General features: G+C 45.5%; 1 protein-coding gene across 1 annotated transcript; it reads left to right on the top strand.

The window, feature by feature from the left end:
• Positions 1 to 359: 359 nt before the first annotated feature.
• On the top strand, positions 360 to 26,669 carry FAM83C (family with sequence similarity 83 member C). The gene is made up of 4 exons (XM_074920316.1): positions 360 to 914; positions 8,030 to 8,197; positions 12,604 to 12,728; positions 25,325 to 26,669. The coding sequence occupies exons 1-4, from the start codon at positions 360 to 362 to the stop codon at positions 26,262 to 26,264; spliced, it is 1,788 nt and encodes a 595-aa protein (XP_074776417.1). The 3' UTR covers positions 26,265 to 26,669.
• The last annotated feature ends 413 nt before the right edge of the window (positions 26,670 to 27,082 follow it).

Here is a 27,082-nt window from a genome sequence, read left to right on the forward strand (position 1 = left end):
TTGGCCAAGGGTGGGGACCTCTCAGTAGGGAAGGGGAGGGCAGTACATGAATCAGTTAAAGGAAGGGGAAGGAGCAGCTTGAAGAGCTGATCTTCCTCCCCTTGCAAAAAGGATACTCTAAGCATCAGGTGTGTGACTGAGGAGGCTGAGTGAGGGAGCTGGGGAATGCCAGCTCCTCCCCCAGAGTGGGAGGCTGTACCCGGTGATTAACTCCCAAGCAGAGGAGTGGAGCTCATGCCGAGTCCTGAAGGAACCTGTTGGGAGGAGCTCAGGAGTGCAAGAGGGCCAGAGAAGACCTGGAGTCGGGCAGAGGACTAATCAGGCTGGAGAGGCACTTCTGAGCATCAACAGTTCTGGTCATGTTTAACTACTTGGCAGTAGAGGTGAGACCCCAGTTCCACCGCAGCTATGGGGGCCAGCAAGGTGTGTCTGGGCCACTGAAGAGCCGCCTAGAGCAGCTGAAGAAGCCGTGGTGGAGGGAGCCCACGCCACTGGTGCTTCAGCACAGTGAAACAGCCAGGCTTGCCATAGATGCCTTTCTTGAGCAGGGGGAACGCGGCTACCTGAGCGCCATCACTGAGGAGCGGGAGCTGCCTTTTCTGTCCACCCTGGACATGGAATATATGAGCCATCAGAGAAACCAAAGCTTTCCAGATCCCAGTGCAATGAAAGACAGAGAGGCTGACGCTGGCGATGTGGATGCTGGAGACAGGTCCTCTGTCAACTCTGAACTGACGTCTGGCACCTACTTTCCTCTCATGTCTGATGTGCACCCTCCGGAGCTGGAGCTGGGGTGGCCCGGGATGCCGCTCCTCACGGTGTCTGGCCTGACTCAAGCCACTGTCATTTTCCAAAGAAACAAAGCTAACAGCATTAAGGATTTGCTACGGTCTCTGATCAGCCGGGCACGGACGGTATGTATAGAGCTGTGTCCCTGGAGTGGGGTCTTGTGCCACAGCACCTTAGTCCTGGTGGCTGGTCCCACAACTGTACAGCTGTTCTCTAGACATCTGGCATGATTGATTTTTCACTAGCAGATCTGTAACTGTTCCTGCTTCTTTCCTTTCTTGTAATTTCTTTCTGCCTGGGACTTCATGTCACACAGGCAGTGCCCTTTAAGGCACTCTGTGTCTCTGTCTATGGGTGTGCAGAGCGCAGTACCAAAGCCTGGAGCGAGTGAGTGGCAGGGTGTGCAGCGTTAACGCCCAGCTCTCCTCAATTGTGCACCGGCCAGCCCTTCTGCCCTCTGCCAGGGAGTCTGCACAGCCAGGGCTTTTCTCAACCCCTGGACATCATGTTAAGCAGGACAAGAGGGTACCACCGGTGAGTTGCTGTGGGAGAACATGGGACCTGAGTAACCTTGTGAGCCTGAAAATCCCTGCCTGTGGTATTGAAGTAGGTTAGAATACATCATCATATCTTCTAGACTTGGTGTCTGTGCCTCTTTGAGGATGAGTAAGATCAGCCCATTTTGCCCTGGTCACATAGTTTTTGCTTGGTAGAGATTTCCAACCCTTGCATGTAATAAAAACTGGATGACTACAATACTTGCCTACCAAGCACAATCCTGCCCTGAATTTACTCACTAGATTATGCTCCTTGTTTCTTTTTACTTTGCCATTATACTGTGTACTAAAGCAGCAGCTTGGACAGTTGTCTCTCAGACACATTTTCAGCTTTTATTGTCTTTGTCCTCTATGATTCTTTTCATCTCTTCTATGATAATTTTCTTTTATAGTATTCTGTTTCAATAGTGTGGTGATATTAAGTAAACTTCTAGTGCAAAGTTCACTTTTAACCAGTCAGCTTCTAGACAATTTCTCTTATCACTCCAGTAGTTTCTTATTTAACTTTACAGTCACTCCTTAAATTCATTACTGCCTACTGCAGAAAGGGAAATAAAGCATTGTTAAGCCTAGACTTCAGCTGTGTCAAGAGCACAAGAGACAAGGCAGTCTGAGCTGAAGTGTTATTTTCTATCACTGTCCGCAGAGTTGAGCAAACACATGCCCAGCAGATGAAACTGGGGCCATGCAGCAGCTCACATTGATATGCAGCGTCATAACATCATCAAAGAACCATGTATCATTGAAACTTAGGCACGATATGAGGTAAATGAGGATCTTTTTTTCCTTTGTCCAAAAGAAGACCATTTTGCCACATAAGCTACTGCTCAGTTGTAAGCAGCTATTGCTATGCCTGAACTTCTGGTGCACCTTTGTAGGCAAATACAGGAAGTTTTGTCCAGGAAGTAAGTGACAAAAAGCTTTGTTTGTCCTTGCAGGCAGCTGATTTATGGTATCTTAAATGATCTGAAAAGTCCTGTGACAGTTACTGCGTCCTTTTCATCAGCGTGGATTCAGACACAGTCACGGCGGAATGCACAAAGTAAATGACTACCAAGAAATGTCCCCTTGTCACTTAGCACGTGTCCCGGATCTCTGATAATACTATGATCCTTTAAGCCACATGAAAAACATCTTGCTGCTTTCTCAGTTCACAGGAACTTCTTTATTGCTGCAGGGAGGCTGCCCAGGCAGTAGGTGCTTTCTTGTACTTTTTGAGCTTTTTACTGTTTTTTTGCTTGGCTTGAAAAAGCAATGACAATCTTCAGCCCTCTATGTTCAAGCTAGGGATTTTCACACAGTGTTTTTAACTGTTGTGTGAAATGTGAGAATGAGTTTTCAACCATCTTACCAGTTTATTAGTGGTGTTCTACTGGTTTCTAGGTTAGCAGCTCTGACCAGTGCTTCCCATGATTAACTCTATGATTGACGGCAGTTCTCATTCACAACCCCAGTTACGCATCTTTAAGTAGTTACTGAGTCATTTTGCTCATCAGACCATCCAAAAGGATGCTACCTGTATGTCTTTTAATGACAAAAGAGCAACCAGAGGTACAAACATCTTTGCTTGAAGTTCCAGTAGCAACTGCATGGAGAACCACTTGCTTTTTTGCTTTCCAGCTGCTGTTTCTGCATTTCAGATACTGTCTCCACTAGACTTTAAGCTCTTGTCATATATCCCTCGTTTAGAGTGTTTTTCCTCCTGTGGGCTTACATAGAAGGGGGATACAGTGCTAGTGGGATGCGGGAAAGATGTTGAGATCCCTGAATGCTTTTCCTGGGTCCTGTAGACAGGAAGGCATGTGTCTTGAAATGTTGTTGGCTGTTTTCTCCTGTACAGTCATACAGAACAACATCAGCTGACATATTTTGCAACAGCATATTTGTACTGAGAAATCAGCAAAAAAGGCATTTGTTTTATTGGTACCTTTTGCTGGTGTGTTTTGTCTTTCTACTTGGCCGTATTTAACCAGCTGTCTTTGAAGATGTATGTTCAGATTTGAGCTTTTCTCTTTGCAGACGTAAGAAGATGCAGCGCAGCCACACCTTAGCCTTCATTTGATAATACTATTACAATTTTATTTTTGTTGGATGAACTCCATTCTGTTTTGAACTGTCTGTGCTTCTCCTTTCACCTCTCTTGTACAGCTCTGACACTGGCTGTGCATCTGCGTGCAGGTGCGATGGTAGAAGGGTCCCTGATGGTCCCGCAGAGCAGCAGTGTATTGCTTCAAATGGCAACACCACGGTAATGACCAAAACCACACTGCTATTGGCAAATACCAGTAAAACCAGCTGTGCTGGTTAGAAACCAGACAGATGGCAACCCCGGTGGGGTGCTGGTAAGTGCTGTAATTCCCAAGGTGATGATTGCAGTAATTGCTGAATTGCAAGTTTCCAGAAGTGGATTTAGAAATGTCATGATTTAACCCTACAGTGGCAAGATGTGAATTTTCTGGAGCCTTTGGGGCAGCTGTGTCTTTACGATGTCCTGATCTGACAAGGCTGTGCCATGGGCTTGGAGGCTGTGATCAGCACGGTGAGGAACGGGAATGCTCTAAGCCAGCCCCAGCCTTGCAGCTCCTACCACTGAAACCGAGGGGCTGGAGGCGCTGGACATACATTGCTTAGGTTTGTAAGGACAGATTGACTTAAACGCCCAAGGCTCTTAACTGTGAGACACGAGTTGTCGGGAGCCTGAACTGCAGATGGTACTTATGTCTCTAACTTCCACTGCTTTATAGAGCTGCTGGAAATTAACTTTGAGGCTTTAGACTTCACTTTTGTGACAGTACATCCTTAGGAGGCTTCAAGGGGAAGACTTCCAGGGTCTTCCCCCAAAACCTCTTGGCTTTGGGGTTGAGCTGATGTTATTATGAGAGCTGTCTGCTTTGTTTACCAAGAGGATATGGCGACCTGAGTGGCCCTTACGGTTGCCCTGTGGCACCCGTGCTTAGAATGAACTGCCCCAGCATGGGTGTCTGCATCTCCACCATGTGAGGCTGTGGCAGGGCTCAACCTTCCCTCTTTCCCCATGGCAGTGCTCCTTACTGCAGACTGCAGTACACATGGGGCTACCAGGCTTCTTGCCCGACATCAGCTGTGGGTGCTTGCCAGCACCTCCAGGAGCAGATCTACCCAAATCCCTCCTGTGAAGGCATCGCCTGTGAGGAGGCCATGAATAGGTCTATAGCCTGTTCCACCTCCTGATGCCAAGCGAAGACCCACTTTGGAAAACATGAGTCTGACTATCACACCAGGCTCCACCCAGGTTGCACAAGCTGGTGTCCCACTGCCTGGGGTGCTCGCTCCTGCGCCGACGCCAGAGCCCTGCCACGAGGCTGCCAGGTGATACAGGGCTGCATCCAGCCCAGGGCACGGGGTGCCACGGGTGACTCTGTGCCACGCGCTGCCATGCGCAGCTCTGCTCCTGCCTGCTCGGCCCCATCCCTCTCACAGCGGGTGCTGCAGACTGGCAGTGCCCTTTTTGGGCAAGCAGCAGCCCTGGACTCTGCTACAGCCTGTGAGCACTGGTGGAGAAAAATGAGATGGTGTGGGCCTTCTGTGCACACTAGGCGCAAGCAGTGCCCCTGAGCATGGGGGGTCTGAGGATGAAGGAGCATTGGTCTCTCTTAACTCCATCATATTGACTTCCCAAGCCAAGTTTAGATTGTGTCCAGGGCCAAGCCTGCATCAGACCTAAACTTGAGATGAGCTGGAATATCATGAGGCAAGTGTGGCTGAGAGGGACTTGCCTGAAGCCTTACACAAGGTTTGGGCTATAGTTTTTTCTTGCTGCTTCATCATTAGAGGATGGGTGGCCCATCCAAGTCATTTGGCTAAATTGCCTTAGGTCTTTGGCTGAAGGCCGATGTGGAATGACATGGTGAAGTCCTGCTTTTTTGTGTGGGTCTCCGCAATACTTAATGATGATAACCCAACAGCAGCATTAATTTGGGAAGTTAAAGATGCTTCTCACTGTTTTCAGAGCTCTTCCAGAGCTGGCTCTGCTGTCCGTGCCAGATGGGCACATTTCAGGAGGGGAGGAGAGTTTGCCAGAGCCTGACGAGGGCTACAAAAGAGGTGCCCTTTGGCGTCAGGCTCTGAAGCCCGTATCTCCCAGGGCCAGGGTGAGAGGGTGGAGATGCGGTTTTGGCCTGGACAGTAGAATGATTTTTAACTCTTGATGACAGCTGCGTTGTGTCCCATGTGGATGCCTGGGATCACACCAGCCTCCAGGAAGGTTCTTCTCCAACCCCTGCTGTGGTGGGCCAGGCCTGGGGTCTTCTGCAAGATGTTGAGGACCAATGACGGTGTGTAAGGCATCGTCACGGAGATGGCCTTTGGGGACAAATCAGAGCCAAGAAATTCTGTCCATCTGCAAAAGGGATAAATCCCCAGATAGCAAGAAGCAAACTTGTGGCATCGCTGCCCTCCTCTGCCATGGCTCTGGTGCAGAGGGTCTCTCCATGTGGGCAGAGCGGGACTGAGAGGAGCCAGCTTGCCAAGCAAAAGACTGGGCAGGGGAGCATGGGGAGGCCAAGGGGGCCCCACTCCGTCCATGGCAGCGGCCTCCATGCAGCACCTAGGCCATGAATATGAGCCTGGAAAGAGGCAGTTTGTTAATGAGAACAGAGCAGAAGAGTTACTGGGTAGTGAGCCATCTGGGGCCAGCTTGCCAGTCTGGAGCAGACATGAGCCTGTCCCCACATCCAAGGACAGTGATCCATGGAGCTCCTCTACTCTTTTCTGAAGCTATTCCAAGTCAGATCTGTGAATGTGATTCAGCTTGTTCCTGTTTAAAGCTTGAACTACTGCACACGTAAAAGTCAACCTCACTGCTGTCCTCTGCATTTAACTGTTTAAAGAGGAGCAGCTGAACAGAAGCAGCAGAGGAAAGCTCACCCCACATGGTCTGCTCCACAGGGCAATGTGGACTATGGAGAGTTACATTCATGGCCTTGCTCTAATATAGGCAGAGGAGGTGTTTGAAAACATGATTCCTGCCTCCTCACAGGGTGCAGGATGAGCAGCAGAGCAAACTCTGTCATGCATCTCATATGCAAGGTGTAGTGCAGAGCATGAAAATTGAGTAGCAGGGTGAAGTTAGGCCATTGAAGCTTCACTCCAAAACTCAGTGCTTTTTGTGTCATCTTTATTTGGGCATCCCCTACTAAGTGTAGAAACTCAAAATCAGAATTATGCACAGAACTTAAAAGTCCCAAACAGTTACTTTATTTACTGCTAAGATATGGTAAAGACTGAGACTGAAGTACCTGGTCAGTAGTTCCATTATTTTTTCAGCTTTTGAAATAAAGCTGGGCTGTCGGTAAATCCTTCACTACTTTACCTTTTTCAGCCCCCCAGTGTTTTGCCATCCTCCATGAGTTCTCAGTGTTAACTGTTAAGGGTTCAAGGTCTAAGTCACTGCAATCATCTTCAAATGAAGTGCATCAGGCCTAACAAATCATCAAGCTCGGCAAGTGCTCTCTTGCCTGTTCCTTCCTGCTCCAAGGTGTCCCCCTGATTCCTGTCACTAATGGTGATGGCCAGCAGATGGATCCCAGCAGTCCCTTCCTGATCCAAATAATGGCTGCCTTGATGTTGTCTGCTGGCAGCCTCGCTCTGTGAGGAACAGTAGAACAGCTTCTCCTGTCACATCTTTATTTATGGTTGATTTCCCTTGATCCATTGTTATGGTTGCAGGTCATACTGTATTTTGAATTTTCTAATTCTGGGTCACCTCAGTTGTAATAGGTACTTGTCATGACCCACCTTCCATTTTCTGTGTTTTCCTCCCAGTTTTTGGAGAATTCATTTAGCCAAGATGGTCTGCTGCCTCCAATTCCATTTCCAGAGTGCGATGGGTTGCCATGGCCTTCTTCAGTTTCATTCTTTAAAGCACTGGCAATTGTCCTTAAAATTCTTTTCCTTTTTAAAACCCCTCCCTTGGAGACCTTATCTGGCAAGTCTTCAGTTTATTGAGATAGATTTTCTTGATTATTTTTTTTTTTTTTTTTTTTTTTAAATAATGTTACTCCTTCTTCCTACTGTTAGGTTTCATGACTATTGCTTGCATCCTGGGCTGTGTTAGCAGGAGTACTGCCAGGAGGGAAAGGGAAGGGATCCTTCCTACATATGTTATTCTGTGATTTTGTCTAGTTACCCCTAGGATGTAATCTTGGAGCAAGGACATGTACATACTCGATCAAGATGCCTTATCCCTTACCTGGCAGTGTGTCCTTGCTGTGAAAAACGGTATTTCTTTATATTAAAATGCTAGTCATCTGTGGAATCACTCATGCTGATTGAATAATGATTTTGGTCAGTCTCAGCTCATCCATTTATATACTATATTTCTAGCAGTTTGCTTAAGGCAATACATACTTGTCACATCAGTGATATTCAGAGTTTGTGCACATGCATTACCCTTTCAGCTGTTTCTTTCTGTAAATGACAGATGAGACAGCAGCTGGATGAGGAATGTCTTCATAGTTATTAAAAGTGATTTTTATCTGCATGGAGGGCTAAGTCCAGAAGCAGTCTCCACTCATGTGGCCACAGACAGTAACTCAGGAGGTTTGAATACTTAATTCATAGTTTAAAGCACAGTTCACTCGGGCATGAGATTTCAACAGTCTCTTGGTTTTTCCCCCCCCACTCCCTTCTTTTCTCCTGGCTAGGTGATAGCAATTGTGATGGATCTGTTTACAGACATGGAAATACTGTGTGACCTGCTGGAGGCCTCAAGCAGACGGCACGTCCCCGTTTACCTGATCCTGGATGAAAAGTACTTGAAGCATTTTGTGGAAATGTGCAATAAAATGGCTCTTACTCAGGACAACTTCCCAGTAAGTTTTCAGTCACACTCTGGACATGATAAACAGTCCTGGAATTGATAAAAAACATGTACCTTTTGTGCTGTTCCCTGTGCCTGGTCCCTAGGACTTACCACTTCTCCCACTGTCCCAGGCTAAGAGACCATGGCTGTTTGATCTGGAGATCAAGATCTGCCTGGAAGCACAGGGGAAGAAGTGGAGGAGCCTCCTAGGCCCATATCTTGATATTTTCAGTTTTATACACAAGAAGTGTAAAGTCAAGACCAGTAAGATGCAGTGCATTACTGAACACTTTGCTGGGCTGGTGCAGATAGGCAGAGTTAGACCCGAAAACTTATGTTCATATAGACCTGTATCATCTCCTTTCCTTGTCCCCTCTCAGCCCTTCCTCTAGAACATAGAATTGTGATACTGAAATTGCTCATAATTCAGATCCCTGAGCTCAGTTTAGATTCTGGCCAGAGCTGCTGTAGTGCAGTAGCTGAGCGGGGAAGGGAAGCAGTGGGTCCCCTCAGATGTCCTGATGCAAAGCCCACCATTTCCTTCTAGCTCTGCTGTGCTGCCTCAGTGTAAAACTACATGTTAAACATCTCATGTTAAGATCTGCTTTTAGGCTTTGCAATTCAGTTGTGGGTTCATGAGGGATTTGTGAAGAGCCTGATTCCCCACTCAGTGGGGTGCCCATCTGCAATGGTGTGTGATGCCCAGAGCAGGCAAAGAATAAAAATTAATGTGTCAGTGCGACAAGATCTCTTGGGAACTTGCAAACTCAGAAACGCATCGCAGAATCTTGCTGCTCCCCATATAGCCTTTCTGGCTACCATCTATCAATGGAAGTTGGGTTTTTTGTCGTCATTTGTTAGTCCTGCAAGGCCAGCAGTCCTGGCTGTGCTCCTTCACTGGATTCCCTGGAGGACTGATTTTCTTCCAGCCACTAGTTTCATGGGTTTTCCCTTTATCTCTGTGGGGAATGCTTGGAAATTACCCAGGTAGCTCAAAACCATTCTTAACTAAAAATTGGGCTAGGGAAAATGCAAAAATAATGTTTTACAGCATTTGTAATAGATGCAGTTACATATGTCTTAATTTCCCCTAGTTTTTCACCTCTCTACACAAAGGGTAATTTAGAGAGGCTTCCTTCTTCCCCCATGTTGGTAATGGTCTGTCCTTTCTTGCTTCTCACAAGCCAGACCCATTTCATCCTGCCTCCTCTTGAGATGGCACCCCTTAGGGAAAACTGCTTCATGCTGAAGCATGTTTGCTTTCATAAACAACTGCATCACTGAAGTCACCTGGTAGATCCAGATAAATTACATCTCTCTAAAATATATTTTATTTGCTTCTTATCCAAGAGCCTGGCTATCGTTTTTAATTAAAATTAGAATGAGTTTACATCCATGGTGATGTCTGCATTTCTTTGTAAGACCTGATGTCATGTCTTGTACTTGAATGGTTAATTAACACTTGCCTCCCCCATTCCATGACTCATCGGCAGGTCTAATGTGAAGCACCTCTTAAAGCTGATGCATCGCAAGCAGGACATTAACATGCAGGCTTGATATTCACATCTACATGGAATGCGTGTACATATTTTATTCCTGGCTCTGAGTTGCAACAGGATGTGATGCTCAATCTCCGTTTGGAAAAATTGGTGACAATTTGGGGTTTAATGGGGAATTTGGGGCAATTGGCCCTCCAGCTTCTTACTTCTAAGAACACTGTGTGAGCCCGCTGGTGTCAAATCCCGGTGCCGAACATCAGCAAATCCTGCAGTGGTGCATCGAGCATCGGCAGCGGTCACAGCAGAGGATTTAACTGTTGTTTTTTTTCACATGGCTGTCTGCTGAACCTAAAATTACTGTCTAAACTGAATGAGAGTGGTACCTGGCAGTCTTGCTTTTGTGCAAGACTGCAGGATTCTCATCTTGTTTGGACAATTCAGGGCCTGGATTGCCAAGAAGAGGATGGAAAAAATGAGCCAGATATCAGAAACTCACTCAGTCTTGGAAAGGATAGAGGGTATGAAGAAATACTGTGGTGACAAATCTATGGGATATCCCTTGCTTGAGGTGGTTTTAACTTCCCTGGGGGCAGGGAGAGGAAGCTCCTCCCAGTGAGAACTAGTATTACTAAAACTTCAGCACTGCAAGAAAAAAATACCCTGTGTTGATTGGCAAGAGGATTAGGTGAACACCTCCCCAAGCATCCAACGTATCTTGCACTATATCATCAACTTGTGGTGGCATTTCAGAGTATCACAGGTTAATGCAAGTTAGCAAGGACCTCAAGAAGTCATCAAGTCCAACCTCCTGCTCAAAGCAACGTCACCTGTGAGGTCAGACGTAGTTGCTGAGGGCCCTACCTAGTCTAGTCATGAAAATCTCCAAGCATGGAGACTGCACAACATCTTTGGGTAACTTGCTCCAATGCATAACTGTCCTTATGGGGAAAAAGTTTCTCCCTTCTCATAGGTGGGAGATGAGGACATGTTCTGGGACACAAGAAGGCAACAAGTGAGAGCTGCAGTGCAAAGACTGTGAAGCTTCAACTCTGTCCCTGCTAAAAGTTTCCATGAACTCGAGAAGACTGGACAAGTACTTGGAGAAGAGGTCTCAGGGGGCTTCCCACTAAGACAAACCACAAGGAAATCCCCTGAAAACAGAGTCAGCTGCACTATTGGGGGGCAGCATCACAAATGATTGCTTTCTTCCTGCTCTTCCCCAGCTGCCATTGCCCACTGTGAGAGACAGACTTTTGGGTCAGATGCTCCCTGGTCTGGAGGAGATCTGCTGTTGCTATGAAGCCCTGAAGGCAGTGGGAGACTTCCTCAAGTGGGACGTGAGAGTCAAAGCCTTTCTCGCCCTGCTGCGGTGAGCTCCCAGCAGATGTTTCCGGGAAGTCCAGCTCCTGTCCGCAGGGGCTCTGGCGGAAGAGCAAAGCTGTCAGGCGTAGAGTCACCCGCCACAGGGTGACGGCCTCCTGCTCCTCACCCCCGAGGCACAACTTCCCTGCCGTCAGCCCCACGTGAGGCCAGAGACTGGGCGAGCCGGTCCTGGGCTGCGTACGGGCGGCCTGGGGAGCCCACGAGTGCTCAACCTGCCGGGAGGAGAGGGGGAGAAGGGGGTACAGCGATGCCCAGGAGCAGCTCCTGGAGGGGTGGCAGGGGCAGGGGTCTGCACCCTGCGGAGAGCATCTATAGGCAAGTCACAACTTTCGCACTTGTCTTTTGTCTGCAGCACTGGCTGTTACAAACTGCTGTGTCTGACTGACCGAGCCGTGCTGCGTGGCGGAGGCGTGGCTGCCCCCCACCCCAGGAGCACCCACCAGCTGTGGGCAGCACCCATCTCCGCCAAGGGGCAGAGCGGCCCCGGCAGCGTGTGCAGCCCATGCCAAGTGCCATGGGTCTCCACCTTTTGTGGGGCTGGTGCTAGGCAGGTATGAGCTGCCCACAATGGGATCTGACAGGCCAAACGCAGGTGATGACAGTTTGTGACAGCTCCTGGGGTGCTAAAGCCACTGCTGGTGGCCGGGGAGCTGGCCTGGAGGGGCACTAAGGGATGATCTGGCAGGCCAGCCCAGGTGCAGCCTTAGGGATGTCTGTTTACAAATGAGATGTTTTGTTTGGCACCGTATCTGTCATACAGACCATGCTAGTAGCTGTTTCCAGTGACTGTTGTCCTCTTCTGCTTCCTCAACTGAGGTACAAATAACCTTTATTATGGGCAAAACTCTCATGTTATGAAAAAGGCTCCTGATGGATACTGAGAACCTTATTTCCCATTTTGAACTGGGCAGTCGGTTTTACAAGCTGAAGTTGTGTCAGAGAAGTTCTTTGCAGTATTTAACACAGGTGAGGACCAGGTCTGTTTCACTAGAGTACAGCAGCTGAGAATTTTAACATAATTTTTAAACATACTGATAAAAGGCAGTTCTTAAAATGTAGACATACCTTTCTGTACATCTTTTCTACTGAGCAATATTTTGGTTTTAAGAAGCCTGTCACTGTATAAATATAGAACAACATATTCAATTGATTAGAAACTGGCTGTTTCTCATGGGTCAAAATTTAGTTTAATCAGCTAGTGTGGTTAGTTGAATATTATCAGTAATCTGGAAAAAATTGTATAGTCTTATATACTTCAGAAATGATCTGTAGGCTCATAGGATTCTTCAATTTTTTTTTCAAACCAGTATTTGTACCTAAGTGCAACTTGTTAATAGGTATTTTTACCTTATAGAAGCATACAGTGTGACAAAATATTTGATATGTAGAAGCCAAGAAATACTTAATGCCTTGCTGGGTTCTGCCTCTGGGAGCAGAGATCCTGCTTGAGGGAGTCCATCAGGGATGCATAAGGGAACATTTCAGTTTAGTTCAATACATGTCCCCTTACCAACTCTGCTTTCTTTGTTTTCAGAACATGCGCATAAGGTGTTTGAGTGGAGACACATACTACAGCAAAGCAGGCAAGAAATTTGCAGGACAGGTTCTGGAGAAGTTTATCCTGATTGATTGTGACCAAGTTCTTGCTGGTACATACAGGTAAGAAAAAATAGCAACTACTGTGACAAAGACTGGTGGTGATACAGAAAATATTCATTGACAAAATACTGAATAATGTAGCTCTTTTTTTTTTTTTTTCTCCGTGATAATGATACACTGTTTTTTCTCTTCATTTTCTCTTATAAACATCAGGTTTCATTTTGATGATTTACCATGTTTTACTCCATTCTCTTGCTCTTACCTTGCTGTTTAGCTTTCCGATAGCATTAACTGCTTCCCTGCCAACAATGACACTTCTGGGACACGTCTGTCTATGAGTATCACTTCGTTTCTTAAAAATGTAAAAAATGTTCTACCAGGTCAGCTGATGCTCCACCTAGCCTAGATTCTGTCTCCAGCTGATTTTGGGGAGAGCAGCACAAACTGCTGTCCGTGGTCCATCCCACAGCATCCACAATCATTGCATACAACCCTATTTATTCCCTTCAGTACCTGTTCTGTACCTATTGTCCGTGACTTTGCCCTAACTCATTGTCTGTTCTCAACCAATCTCCTACTAATTTCATATTAGTATAGCTCCTATTTCTAATGCTGCAGATTGGTAAAATAGCTGTCCTAAATTCAGCTAAGTCATTGCTTTCACAATTTTCCAAGACTTCATCTTATCCACCCTCCCCTTTGCATCTTATCTAAAGTGAAGATCTTGGCCCTTTCAGTCTCTCCTCATATGGCAGCTGCTGCATCCCTCAGTCATTTTAATTATCTTTCTCTGCACCCTCTGTAACTTCACTATGTCCTTCTTGAGATGCAGAGACCAGAACTGCACACAGCCCCCAAGACACGGCTGCACCAAGGTGTTCTAGAGGGTCAAAATGATGCACCATGCTCTGTGATTATCACCCTTGCTGACAGTGGTCAGCATTCATTGAATTTTTTAGCTGCCATTGCACACTGAGCTGATGATTTCAGAGAACTGCTGACGATTCTGAGTTCCTTTCTGAGCTGTTCCAGGCTCAACATCATACAGACATGATACAGATAATTTTTTTCCTATGGGTACACCACATTTTCCTACACTGAAGTTCATCTGCCACGTATGTGTTTGTTTGCTCAGTCCTGTGACGTTCATCTGGATTTCCTCACCCTCAGTGAGTTATCCAGCCACCTGCAGGAACTGAGGATCCTCTGCAAACCTGGGGATTTCACTGTGCCCCTCCATGCCTGAGCTCCCCGACAGGATGAAAACCAGTCCCACCCCCAGTCTCTGGGGCCTCACTGCTGACTCTTACCCACGCTGAAAAATGACCATTAAGCCCTACCCTTTGCATCCTGTGCTTTCACCAGCTCTTGGTCCATAACAAGACCTTTCCTCCATGCCCATGGCAACTTAGTTTCTTAAAAAGCTTTGGTGTAGAACCTTGTCAAAGGCTGTTTGAAAACCCAGAAATACGTAGTTTGAGTGTTCCCTTTATCCTTGTGCTCACTGGCTCCCTCACCAAACTCCAGCAGGTCTGTAAGCAGAGCTTGCCTTTACAGTAGTCCTGTTGACCTTTTTCCCGTGCTTTTCCACGCCATCAGTAATCTTGTTCTTCACAGCACAGTCTGTCATGTCCCAGGGTGGGGGTCAGCTCCAGTGGTATGTGGGCCTCCAGATTACGTCCAGAGCCCTCTCTGTAGATGGGATCATACTGGAAACCTCCCAGTCCTCAGCAAAGCAGCCTTTGCAGTGGCCCTGGTACACAGGAGTGAAACACGCCTCAGTGTCACCAGCATTAGCAACGGGTGCAAAAAATTCATTGAGGTTCTCTGCTGTGGTCTTGCCATCACTGAATGCCCCTTTTGACCCATAGGTCTCAAATGGGCCCACCAATTTCTTATCTGGTAGTACAGCATTTTTGAACAACCTACAAGCTGTAGTCATCTTGGGTGTTTTCGACGGCTCCTTTTCAACTCTTTTTGACTAACTCCTGCATTTTTACGTAGTTACCTTTCTTGAAATTTAATATCCACATGCTGCATTTACTTTGATTGCTCTCTGCCACTACAGAGTTAAATTGTGTTATGAGCATTATTACAAATGGGCTCTTACACTTCTGCCTCTGGAACTGAGTCTTATGCATCATTCCAGACCACATCCTGAATAACATCTTTTCTTGTGGGTCAAACAATTTAGACTAGTTAATTCTGGCAAGTAATCATTTATTGCTTCCAATAAATTCACAGCTCATCCCAGTAAGCATTAACCTAGTATGTGTATGAGTGGATGAACTCTCTCACTATTACTACCTGTTCTAATTTTGCAGCCTCTGTAATCTCCGTGAACATTGTCTGATCACCATCTGTTCTGATCAGAGGGTTGGGGGTACTGTTCTTATACTGGATTTTTATTTCTAGACTCTGAGTTTTTCTCCTACAGATCTTTCCCACAGTATTTTCACACTGTTGCACATCATATTACCCTTCACAAACAGTGCAATTCCCCAGGACAGATTGTTCTGATATTGCTGTGAATTTGGTGTCCTGGCAATACTTTATTCTCCTTCCACCAGGTCTCCTTGAACATCCCTCTCCCTTTCTCTCTCTTTTCCATCTCCAGCCAGCACATGTTGGACCCTCAGTCTACCAGTGTCCTCATCAGTGCTGTAGCTCCAAGCTGCACCTTCTCCTCTGCTTCCGACTTCATCATCTCCAAGTGTGGAGATCTCACCTTATCAAACTCTGGCAGTAAAAAATACAAGTACCCAGTTGAAACTGGTTTTGTAGAGTTTCTATGTAAGCAATATGGAGAGCAGTGTCTGGCAGCACTCTGAAAATCCTAAAACATGTCTCTAGGAACAATGGAGTGATTCACTGGAAACATCTATCCGTCTCCACTGACTGCAGGGGGTGGGGATTAGATAACTGGGACCACTCATTTATGAATGACTGAAATTGAGCATGTGTCAGCTCGGTTGAACTCCACAGCTGGAGGAGCATCTTATTTCCCTGTGGCCCAGAGTCAGGGTAATGATGAAAACATGGATTCAGTTCTTCGGGTCACTTCCTCCCTCTGCTGATCTGGGACAGGGATTTGGGTTTGTGATGTGCTCTCCTTCTATAGATTTTTGTAAAGCTGAAACTTCTTGAGTTCTGGGAGATAATTATTCAGTTGAATAGGGTCTTATATCTAATTCTCTGCTGTCCCAGTAAGCACATGACTAAAAGAAACAGTCTTTCTGTGGAATTTGTTCAACAGTGGTCAGAAACACTTCCACAGGCGAAAAGCAGGAAGTCTGCTACTGGGTATACTGCAGGCTGGTACTCTACCTAGTATAGTAGGTATTTAGGTTACTCTCCCTGCAGATGGGAAAGCTGGTTCAAATGGTGAGGATAGTTACTGAGTAAAGCCAACGATCCAGTGTGGATGCAGGGGTGTCTTGGGATGATACAGGGAAGATCCAGGGAGGATACAGGATGATACAGTGGCAGGTTTTGCAGTTCAACAATCTTGTGTGCAAGGATCAGAGGTTTCAGAACCTCCAGGGTTATGTGGTGTATGTGCTTCTTTATGTTCAGTTTGCCATAGGAGACTTTTTCCCACCGTGGTTAGCCGCTGCAATACCCTCTGGCAATAGGTTATGCAGTTTAATTTATGTTTTGTGTGAAGAAGTGATCCATTAGACCTACTGCTAGATAATTATATTTGTTGCCCCCCAATTCCCATAACCTGGGCACAGTAAATCAGTTTCCTTTTAATTTTCTTGACTGCATCCATGATTTTGTCCTCCTCCATTATAATCCCTCATGTGAATCATCTCTTCTCCAGCTGAAGTATCCTCGGCTCTTCAGTCATTTCTCATGCAGGGGAACTTCCAGGCCTTTAATCATAATGTATGTCTTTTGTGAGAAGAATTGACCAGAACTGCATGAAGTGATCAAGATAACCCCCACTTTGGCATTGGAGCATAATGGCAACTTCTGTCTTTTCCTCTGTCCCCATCTGGCAGTTCCTAGTCTGCTGTTTTCCTTTCTGACCATTGCTAAGTGATCATTTTTCTGAACTGTCTGTGGGAACCCTGAACTGTTTCCTGAGTGTTAGTATCTGAGAACTCATCAAGATACAGAGACTGTCAGGGTTTTCGCAACAGTTTGAATTTGCTGACGTTGAATTTTGTCTATCTTTTTGTCACTTACTCACCCCGTACCATAAGATCCTCTTCCAGCTTCTGATTATCCAGTTTTCTTTTGACCACCCACCATAATTTTCTCATGGGCTCTCATGGACTGTTTCTACCATTTTCTGAGTATGTCGCACAGCAGCAATCCCAGCACAAAACTTGTGGGATTCCAGTGGGTAAATTAAAACTATAGCTAGCATTTGCATCCCATCTTTAATCAACTGTTACTCCTCAGGAAGACCTTTCTTTATACTCCACGATCACTTAATTTTTCTAAGAGTCCTTGCTTAATGACCATGTCAACATCTCTTTGAAAATTCAAGTATCTAACATCAAGCAGATCATATGCATCTGTGTGCTTGCTGCCTCCTTCAAAGAACTGCAAAAGGCTTTTGAGGCATGGCTTCCTTCCACAAAAATATGCTGAGTCTTCAGCATTATGATTATAGTTATTTATGCATCTAATCATTTTACTCTCTATTTGCTGCTACCAGTTTGTTCAGTATGGAAATAAGACTGGCTAGTTTGTAGTTTTCCAGGAGCTCTTTAAAAGCTTCACATTTACTACTTTCCAGTCCTCTGCTACTATGTTCAATTTTAAATGATAGGTTATTCACTGGTTAATAATTGGAAAATTGCTGACTTCCAGTTTTTGAAGGCTGTTTACTTTAATATTTTCCTTTAAAGCATCTTTTAACTATGGTGACTTTTTGGATGTTTTAAAATGTCTCTATTTTGCTAGGTACATTTTCTCTGAGACTCTAATATAGCATCTTTAAACAATCTTCATGCTGCCTCAAGCATTTAACCTTGTTGCTTACTCTTTTAGATTTCTTTTTAATAGCATTCCTTAATTTCTCTTTTAAGTTAACTATTACTGTTGTGGATTATTTCGGTCCTGAAAGAATATTTTATATTGGTACGTCATGGTTATTTTTTTGCTGAGTGGCCTTTTCAAAGAAACCTTCTGAACTAGTAATGTTATTTCTCCTTTTGTTGGTTTTCTGGTTAGTTTCTCCAAAAAGCAGTCATTTATAGTGTCTAAAATGCAGTTTCTGCAACCCTTCTACTAATGGCCTTCATTCAACGTGGCTATAATTGAATCTCCCTTTATTCCTTTTCTTTCTGCCTTCTTAGCCTCTTGGCACTTCCTTAGGATGCCATATTTACCCTCAGCACTCTGCTCAAAAAGTTTACAGTATAGCCCTAATACGATGTTTTTCCTATTTAGGAGTGGAATTTTAATCCAGCAGGAATTTGTTGCTATATCATTTACCTTAGGTGGCTTTTTTTTTTTTTTTTAATGTATTGTGCCACTGTCCCAGCAACATATCCTTTATTTGTCCTTCCTGTATAATTTCTGACCTTGTTGTTATATTCTTCCATGATTTTCTTCTACCCAGTAAGTTTTTGAGCTGCTTCCTGTGTCAGAGTCGTAATTTTCAGCTCAGGTGTTTCACAACAGCAATCCGTTTCTTTTGATCTGATCGGTTTTTTCACCACCATGTACTTTTCTAAACACAATTTAGAATCAATTCATTGACTTCCATCCTGTCCATATATCAGAATACAGTTTTCTTGCTCTTATTCCTAAGGTAAAGTGCGCAATCTCAAACTGTGTGGCCTTCACAGCTTTGCTCCAGATTCTCATTTAAAGCTTCTCCCTATACTGCATTATATTGTGCAGCAGTCAGGTTTCATTTAGGTTAATATGGAATCCAGCTTTCTTTATAGAGCTACTATGTTCCAACAGTTTTTCTTTTTCGTATGATTCTGCCATCGTTTCCCGCAACATAATTTCCATAACCATGTCCTGAAATGCTCTTCTCTGCCCCATTCTAAGCATGGAAGAGGAAGCATTTTATAAGGCTGCCAATAAAATCCTGATCTTTTTTAGCTTCCTACTTAGGTGCTTTTATTTTACCCCTGAGACTCATCCTGTCTCTTTATGTTAATGGGACCTATACAGACATTGACCAGTGGCTTCTCTGTAGTGCTCCTTAACTTAGATACAAATGTCTCTACTATCTTTCATCCCAGCGAGCACCTCGCTCTTCCTTCTTTGCTGTCATCCTGCCTGAGGACTAAATCTGCGTGCTGTCTGTCTCCCACAGACCCCTTCCATATAGCTTGGTCTGTACAACCTGGGCACAGTTACCACGCTGACCATCAGTTGTCTCTTTTTCCAGACTCAGCATCTCCTGTCCCTCAGAGGATTCAAGTCGAGTGAAAGGACTGCACATCTTGTAGGCCACACTGTAGTTCATACACCCCCAGGATGTTTGCTTTTTTTCCCAGCACTGTGACGCTACAGATGCGTGTTTTCGTTAAGACATACTCTAATCCCAAGAGCTGCTGCCTACTTATTCTCCAGCCTGTATTTGTACACCTGATTGTGACTGCCTGGAATGTATTTTCTTTTAATATTTTCCACTGTATCCATTGTATCCATTTTTTTTGAGAACCTTTATCAAACTCCTGTCTGTGCAGTCCCCCTCCATTGGTCCATTAGATATGATTTGTGAATTTAATGAGCGTACACTCTTCCATTATTTTGGCTGCTCATGAAGGTAGTAGCACCAGAGCCAAGATGCTAGGTCCCTTTAGAGTTTCAACACATCCTTCTATGTTGACAGTGAATCCAGATGTCTAGTCTCTCCGCATCCTGTCTTGCAGAGGAGTATTGTCCTACTCTATCCTTGACTATTCAGGTATATTCAGTGTCTTTTAATTCTCAGCTGTAAGAAGAGACTCTTTTCTCCTCAAATGCATGCTCTGATCATACATGAAATCCAATTTTAGTCTCTAGCCATCAGATTCTCTCTTCTGTGAATCCTATATGCAGTATTACATGCATGCAGTATACATACTTTTTCTTACTGAACCCATAGGTTGATACTGTTGTTCTCTATGCTGACATTTTCCTTGATAGTTTTGCAAAAGCCCTTCTTATTTTCCAAAATACTCTTGGCAAGCTGAACTCATTCTGATATATTCCTGTCTATTGGTATGAATCAGACATGGTTTTGGAGAGTTTTCTAATCATAGGAACAAGGCTCACTGCTCTTTTCTTAAACATCTGTAGGAATTTTAGACCCCTCAACTCTTACGTGTTTACTGATTAAATATTTCCCTGTGTTTTCCATCTTTATATTTACTTTAAATGAAGACAAGGAGAAAACAGGGTTTATGGAGATATCTAGGAAAAGCAATAATCTAAAATCCTAGATTTCATGACATATCTAGTTATTTAGTATTATTCTGGGCACCAAAAGAAATAGTATGTTTCTTTGAGCACTTATTTAACATACATTAACAGAGTGAAGGATATGAAGGCATTTACTAATGCAGCAGATGAAAGGAGCCTAAGGGCAAATGAGGCTAGAGATAAACAGGATCTTGAACAGGAAAACTAGAGTAAACATTTGCCAGGCTAGGACTAGAGAGAAGAGGTGGTATTGTCAGCCTGAATAGGTGTTATGTGGCTGTTTGAGTTGCCTTAGAGGAGATTAAATTTCTCAGCTGAAAATGGAAGGTGGCCAAAGTATCAGTATGTGTCCTGCCATTGGCACAGAGAGGAAGGAGCTCATTGATTGCTGTATTGTAGTGAAAGAAAAGAGTTGGGGTTGAAGCTGACACAACTGAAAAATCAGAGGAGAAAGTTGAGAGGATTACAAAGCTCTGCACCTAGCCTCAATACAGAAGAAAAAAATAACTACATAAGAATTTGGTAATGGACAAGTAAAGCTACATGGGTTTGAAGCTGGAAAAGGTGTGGAATTTCTTTTTTTTAAAAAAAAAGTGCTCATACTCTCAGGTATCCATGTCCCAAGGAGGAGGAAAGAGCTTCTAAGAGAAAGTTCCAGATCTAACTCGATGAACAATCACCTCAAGAAAGAAATTATAATTAAGCAGAAAGTGAATGCATAAGGAATGGAAAGCATAGTGTATCAGCAAGGGAACCCCAGGCTGATAGGTATAGCAATAAAGTGAGCATTGCCAGAAGAAAAGTTATATACGACGTTGCAGAGCACACCAAAGCAGAGAGGAAGAAGTCCTCAGGTGTATAAATAAAAAAATTAATTTAGAAGAAAGAGCCAAGGCATACTGCTGTGAGGATGAATAAGAGATAAGAGAGAGATGGGGTGCCCAAGCTAACTGAATACATTGCACTGTTTTTAATCAAAATAAAGATGAAAAATGAGGGGTGGAAATGATTTCAAGTGCATTGGAAGCAAGCTTAAAGAGTTTACTACAATAAAGTCAGATTACTGACATCTTATCAAAGAAAATGTCACTTGAAATTAAAGGTCTAGTAATGAGTATCTACATTTAGCAATGGTCAAAAATGATACACAGAGGTTTGTACTGGCGTATGGAAAGAAAAGAAAGTCTTTGAGGCAAAGTGACAGAAAAGCAGTAAAAATGAGTAAGAGAAACTACTGAAAGAAGCAAAAAATCCTTCTGCTGCAAATTGGTATCTCATCAGTCGGAAATGGTGAAGCAGAGAAGCTGAGTGTAAGGGCTGCAAGTCCCCTGTACGTCCAGCTGTGGAAAGGCCCCTGCAGCCCCCGGCCCGCGGCGGTTTTACAGAACTCGCCCTGTTGTGCAGAACGCTGCTGAGCCGCAGGCTTCGGCCGAAACCCGGCCGGGCGCTGCTGCTCGCCCCGGCGGAGCTGCGGCGGGAGGGGCAGGTGCCCCCCAGCTCCTGGGTGGTGCTGCGGCTCCACCTCCCGGCCGAGGGCTGCAGGGGTGCCCCGGGAATTTGTGCCCCAGGCTGGTTCAGAGCTGGGTGCGGGATCTCTGCGTGCAGCAGTCGGTTACGGAAAAACTAACGGCAGGGAAGTCCTACCGCTTTTAGAAACTCGCGTGAGCTTTTAGCGTCCGCAGTGGCCTGCAGTGAGCAGCTCCCCAGCCCGCTGTGGTGTGTGGTGCAAGGAAGTCCCTCTTCTTGTCTCTGTGGAATTTGTAACCTGTTAACTTCATTCGGTGCTTCATGGAACAGGCTGCCCAGGGAGGGGGGAGTCCCCATCCCGGGGGGGGTTTAAGGGCCGTTTGGATGAGCTGTGGGGGATGTGGGGTAGGGGAGAACTTTGTAGAGTCGGGCTGAGGGTTGGACTCGATGATCCCGAGGGGCTTTTCCAACCTGAATGATTCTGGGATTTTTATACCAGAAGAGACCGAGAATGATCACTTCCTGGCTATTTCCTCCCTGCCGTTCATGGACCTTTGTCCGTTTGTAGTGATGGGAATCGCCATGGTTGCCAAGGCCACATCACCCTTGGTGGAAACCTCTCTGCGTTTCTCTAGGGAGGCAGCACTGGGGTCAGAGGGTGCTGGGAGAAGGCAGAAGGTGGAAGTCTGGGGAAGGGAGGAAGGAAGGAAAGAAAGAAAAAAACCTGAGCAAGACCTGTTGTTCGCTTCCTACTAGAGGCCTTGACAGGTAGCTGTTGTGATGTTCCTGCTAGACCATTAGAGTCTGAGATGTGAGACCTCCTAGCCAGAACAAGGAGGACAAACATGACCGCTCACACAGCCTGTTTCCAGCTCTGCTGGCAACAGCAGTGCCAGGCTGGCTGAGCAGGGCTGACAGGCACCATCCTCCACCCGGCTGCCCAGGGGCCTCTCACAGTTCCTGGGACAATGCTGGCAGTGTGAGGGATGCAAGCCTGCCCCTCCAGAGGAGAGGGTGCACAGCTCTCTGCACACAGTTGTGGTTTTGAGGAGTTGAAGGGAACACAAGCAGATGTGTGAGTGTCCTCGGGAGTAGCTCCTGAGGTGGGATACATCTGAGCACTGCAGTGCAGACACAGCACTCCTGTGTGGAAGGGTAATAGCTGTAAGGAACGTGGATGGGAACACCAGCACTGCTGGGAGCCGGGCCAGTGCCCCTGGGATAGATGCCTCTGACAATGTCGGTAGAGGCTACCTGAAATCTCCTGTCTGGACTCTTAGATTTCTTCAAAGAACTCACACAGCTTTGTGAGAGATAACTTCCCTTTGCAAAAGCTATCTTTCCTATTATATCATATTTACCTATATGGCCATTAACTGTATTCTTTAGAAGAGTCTCTACTAATTTTTGTTGGGCAGTTACGAGAATTAATGATCTGGAACATTAAAAAAATTATAGCATATTAGCTACCTTCCACTCTTCTGATAACCAAGGCACTTTCAAGTGAGAGATAACACATCCTGGTTAGTCGTTGAGCTATTTCATCCTTGCATTCCTTTGGCACTCTTGAGTTAACGTTACCTGGTCCTGCCAGTTTCTTACCATCTGCTTTGTTAATATGTTTTCTAATCTCTTCTACAGAGATTTCAACATGAGATTGATCCTCCCTTACGCTTTATATAAAGGTGGGCTCAGGGCAGGGATCTCCCCAAGCTCCTGTACAATAAACACTGATGCAGAGGAATTATCTGAGTGCTTCTATTACACAGGGACCATGTGCTGGCCCCACAGAGCTCTGAATATTATTTCTTATGCCTTTTGCAATGTGTGACCCAACCTTTTTGAAAGATGAGCTTTCTGGTCTTAGTAGCTGCTCTTCTGTCCCTTAGCTATCCCAGCTATTTTTTGGTTCTCTTTCTCATGTCTCTCTGTGAAGTTGTATAGATTTACTTTGAGCCTCTGGTATGGTATTTTTGAATATCTTCACGCCACTTGCAAAGGTTTTTCACTCTTTTACTACTTCTTCATTCTTACTTAATCTACCTGGTTTGATATTAAGCAGAATACTATTGATCTTTTCATTTAATGTTGCTCTTTGGGGCATGTGTATGCTGAGTGTACTTTCTTCAAAACAACATTATGAACCATAACAACTGCATACTGCTCAGGAACAAGCCAAGAGCTGTTTTTCCTGATAAAAGTTCCCAAATGGCTGTTTTGTGAAGTAAATACTGTGAGGTCCCAAAGCATAGTGCCAGTATCTTGTCCTGAAATTACATTTACTTGAGAATAATTGGAATCTCCCATTACAGTTGCTGTCCTGTAGTTTCTGTGATTTCATCCTGCTCTTGAAAAGTCAGTATCTTGCTTTAGCAGCTGATGGTACAGCCCTAAGCTGGTACTTCCATCTGTGAAGGTTCTTTTTTATTTAACACAATTAGTCTGCTAACGTGGATTGACTATAGGAAGAATAAAAGAAGCAGCTGATGACTAGGATGACCAGGAGCCTGGGGACCCTACTCTGTAAAAGGAGCTTCCCTGTTTAATCTAGGAAAATGAATATTGAGAGGAGAAGAAATGTGGCCACTGTCTGTACATATATGGGGGGAGAGCTAATTAAGTTACAGTTTTGGCACAAACAACAAGTAGGGTTGAATAGATAAGGAAAATATACAGAGTGGCAATTAGTGAAAGTTCTTCCCCAGCTGGGGCAAAACCTAATTTGTTTTAAGGTGGAACATAACATCCTCTCATAAAAGATCTCAAGACAATGTACTGCACGAGCAGGGATTGGACTTGCTGAGCAATATACTCATGAACTTCCTAACACTGTGCATCTCTTAACTGGATGGCAAGGAAAAGAGAGAGGCTGGGGTATCTCACAGCAATGCTTATGGAAAACATCATCAGCCTTCCTGTCCTGAGGTATTCCTGTGGGGCTCTGGAGACCTCTGCTCCTCAAGGCAGTGCCCAAGATCTCTATTCCTCACCCTCCTGCCCATCGAGGCAGCTCCTTCAAGTCCATCCCATGTTGCAGATGTTAAGGACATGAGAATGTAGCTCCCACCAAGGCAAGGGAAGAGAGCAGGAGACCAGGCATGCCTTGAGATGCCCCCAAACAGTCTCCTCGCCCTCTGCGGAAGGTATGGTTGCAGTGGACTGTGCTAGCCAAATGCTGAGCTAGAAAGTCTGCAATACAAGTTGGGCAGAAAGAGCCCTTCAGTGCCCCACACTTTGTCTCTCATTGTCCCATAGCCACACCATCTCCAGACAGCCGGAGCTCTGCTTGCCCCTGCCTGCTCGATAGGCACCACGCACACCGCAGGGACCGCCCAGCCTGCCCACCGACGGTCAGCTGGTGCTCTCCATCACACGCATGTACCAGGGACTGGGAAACAACGGGTCCTTGCTGGTGGGCAGAGTGCTGGCAAGAGGAAGCTGGAGAAGAAAAGGCCTGAAAACATACTGCTGTGCTTGAAAACATACTTGCTGCTCTACATCCTTCATAAGGCTGAGGAAAACCAGCTGATATTTCTTGTTCATTGTTTATATCTTCATACAGTTTGCTACGTCACTGAGCTAAAATTAGATGACTGTTTTAGGGCTGTTCTTTTGTAGTTATGTAATGAGTGCACTCATCTCTACTAGTAATCTCAGACTTGCATACTTCAGAGAAAGTTTTAATGACATAAATTGGGTAGGAATACATCACTCAAATGTTAAAAACAATGCTAGGTGTCTTAGCACTCTGTGAACTAAAGTTACATGTGCTTTTTTTGGCTTTTTTTGGCTTTTTTTTGCAGTTTCACCTGGCTTTGCAGCCAAGTCCACACTGGCCTGGTGACCCACTTCCGTGGTCAAATTGTTGCGGAGTTTGAAAAGGAATTTCGGTACCTGTATGCAGAGTCCAGAGCAGTGACCAGCTTCTGTGTGCCAGATCCTGGAACGTGCTCCTCTTCTCAGAACACCTCAACAGTTGCCAACTCCCTTTTAAAACCCCCACAAGTGAACGATGCTGAAACCTTGAGCCCCTCCAGCAGCCTTTCCAATCTAAGCATCAGAAGCATAAAAGTGTCTCCTTTTCTGAAAAACTCCAGCTACAATGTACACCAGGAAAAGCAAGATTCAAGCTCTGATTCTGGTAATAAGGGCAAGGAAGACACCTCTCTGAAGCCCACTTGCCCTAAGCAGCCAGGAGAGCCACCGGACACAGCCAACAGTCCTCCAAATAAACCCACCCCAGCCTTGTATCACAAATCAAATCTCATGACAGCAAGGACATTCTTGCAGCCAGAGCCTTCCCCTGCCTTGAGCTCCAATAAACCTAGTTATCAAGGGGACGGTAAGGCTAACAGCAGCCACTGCTCCCCACTAGGACAGGAGCAGACATTGCAGTCCCTTTCTGAGGGTGCCAGTAGCAATGGGACAAGCATGAAGCAGATGGGGCCTGCTGCTACCTCCAGAGAACCAACAGCAGAAAATGACAACACTTTTGATGGGATGGAAAAAAGACGGAGTCCTGGACAAGGAAAATTGGACCTGCTATCCCCATACAACCAGCCAAAACGAGATAAAAAGCCTGTAGTTCCTTGCTATGACAAACTCACTGAGGACATGCTGATGGAAAAGAACAGTGCATACGGGGCTGAGAAGAGAATGACTCTCGGGCACAGTAAGCTGGATCTGATCACCAAGTACAACAAGTTAAAATCTAAACATATACACAGTCGGTTCGAACTCTGACCAGGCCTCGAGGTGTCCTTTGGTCTTATTTTCAAGTGGTTGCTTTTCCCCACCAATCATCATATCTGAGACTTGAAATCAAAATACGGGTGGCAAATTAATCTTGTTCCTATTAAAAGGTGTCTGTGCTGTTTCTAATATATGGAGATAACTGATTCAGATGAGATTAGCAAGTACTGTTCAAATTTTCAATTACAAGATCATGACAGGAGAGAGAAAATTACATAATCCACACTTCTATGTTCTTTTTACCCATTTGGGAAAGAATCATTTCCCCCTGAACATACAGCAAAACCACTGCTACAGCTGGAAACTGGCTACTGAGGTCTTCAGGGTGAACCCAGGTTCTCTTTGTACTGTGCAATTCCTCTCCCTGTGTGCATGTGCTGAAAATGAAATGGTCGAAGGCAGGGTAATGTTAAAAATAAAGGAGCTGTTTTCCTGGAAAGAGCTGTGTTGGGTCCCTCGTGGGGAGGTGAGCTCCCTGGGCATGGCCAGAGCCCCTCTGGGCCGTGCCAGGAGGGGATATGGGTGGTGTGTCTGGGCACCTGGTTGGCATCTGACTTTGGCCCGTAAGCGGTGTCTGCGCAGGGGTGGGATCACCACGCGGGTGCTGTCTGCGCAAAGGTCATATCTGAACACGTGGCCCCTGGACACGGGTGGCCTGCTGAGGCGCTGGGGTGGCGGCTGGATCCCGGGTGGTGTGTCTGCACATGGGTACAGCCCGTGCTGTTGTACGCAGATGGTGTCAGCGCAAAGCTGGTGCTTGGACAGGCTGAACAGGGGTGGCGTGTCTGCACGTGGGCGGGCAGCATCTG

This window comes from Athene noctua, chromosome 16 (genome assembly GCF_965140245.1).
Source record: "Athene noctua chromosome 16, bAthNoc1.hap1.1, whole genome shotgun sequence".
NCBI lineage: Eukaryota > Metazoa > Chordata > Aves > Strigiformes > Strigidae > Athene > Athene noctua.

Coding starts and splice junctions, on each gene's coding strand:
- FAM83C (XM_074920316.1), top strand. CDS start 360: ATGTTTAACTACTTGGCAGTAGAGGTGAGACCCCAGTTCCACCGCAGC. Junction 915..8,029: donor TGATCAGCCGGGCACGGACG/GTATGTATAGAG, acceptor TCTCCTGGCTAG/GTGATAGCAATTGTGATGGA. Junction 12,729..25,324: donor GTTCTTGCTGGTACATACAG/GTAAGAAAAAAT, acceptor TTTTTTTTGCAG/TTTCACCTGGCTTTGCAGCC.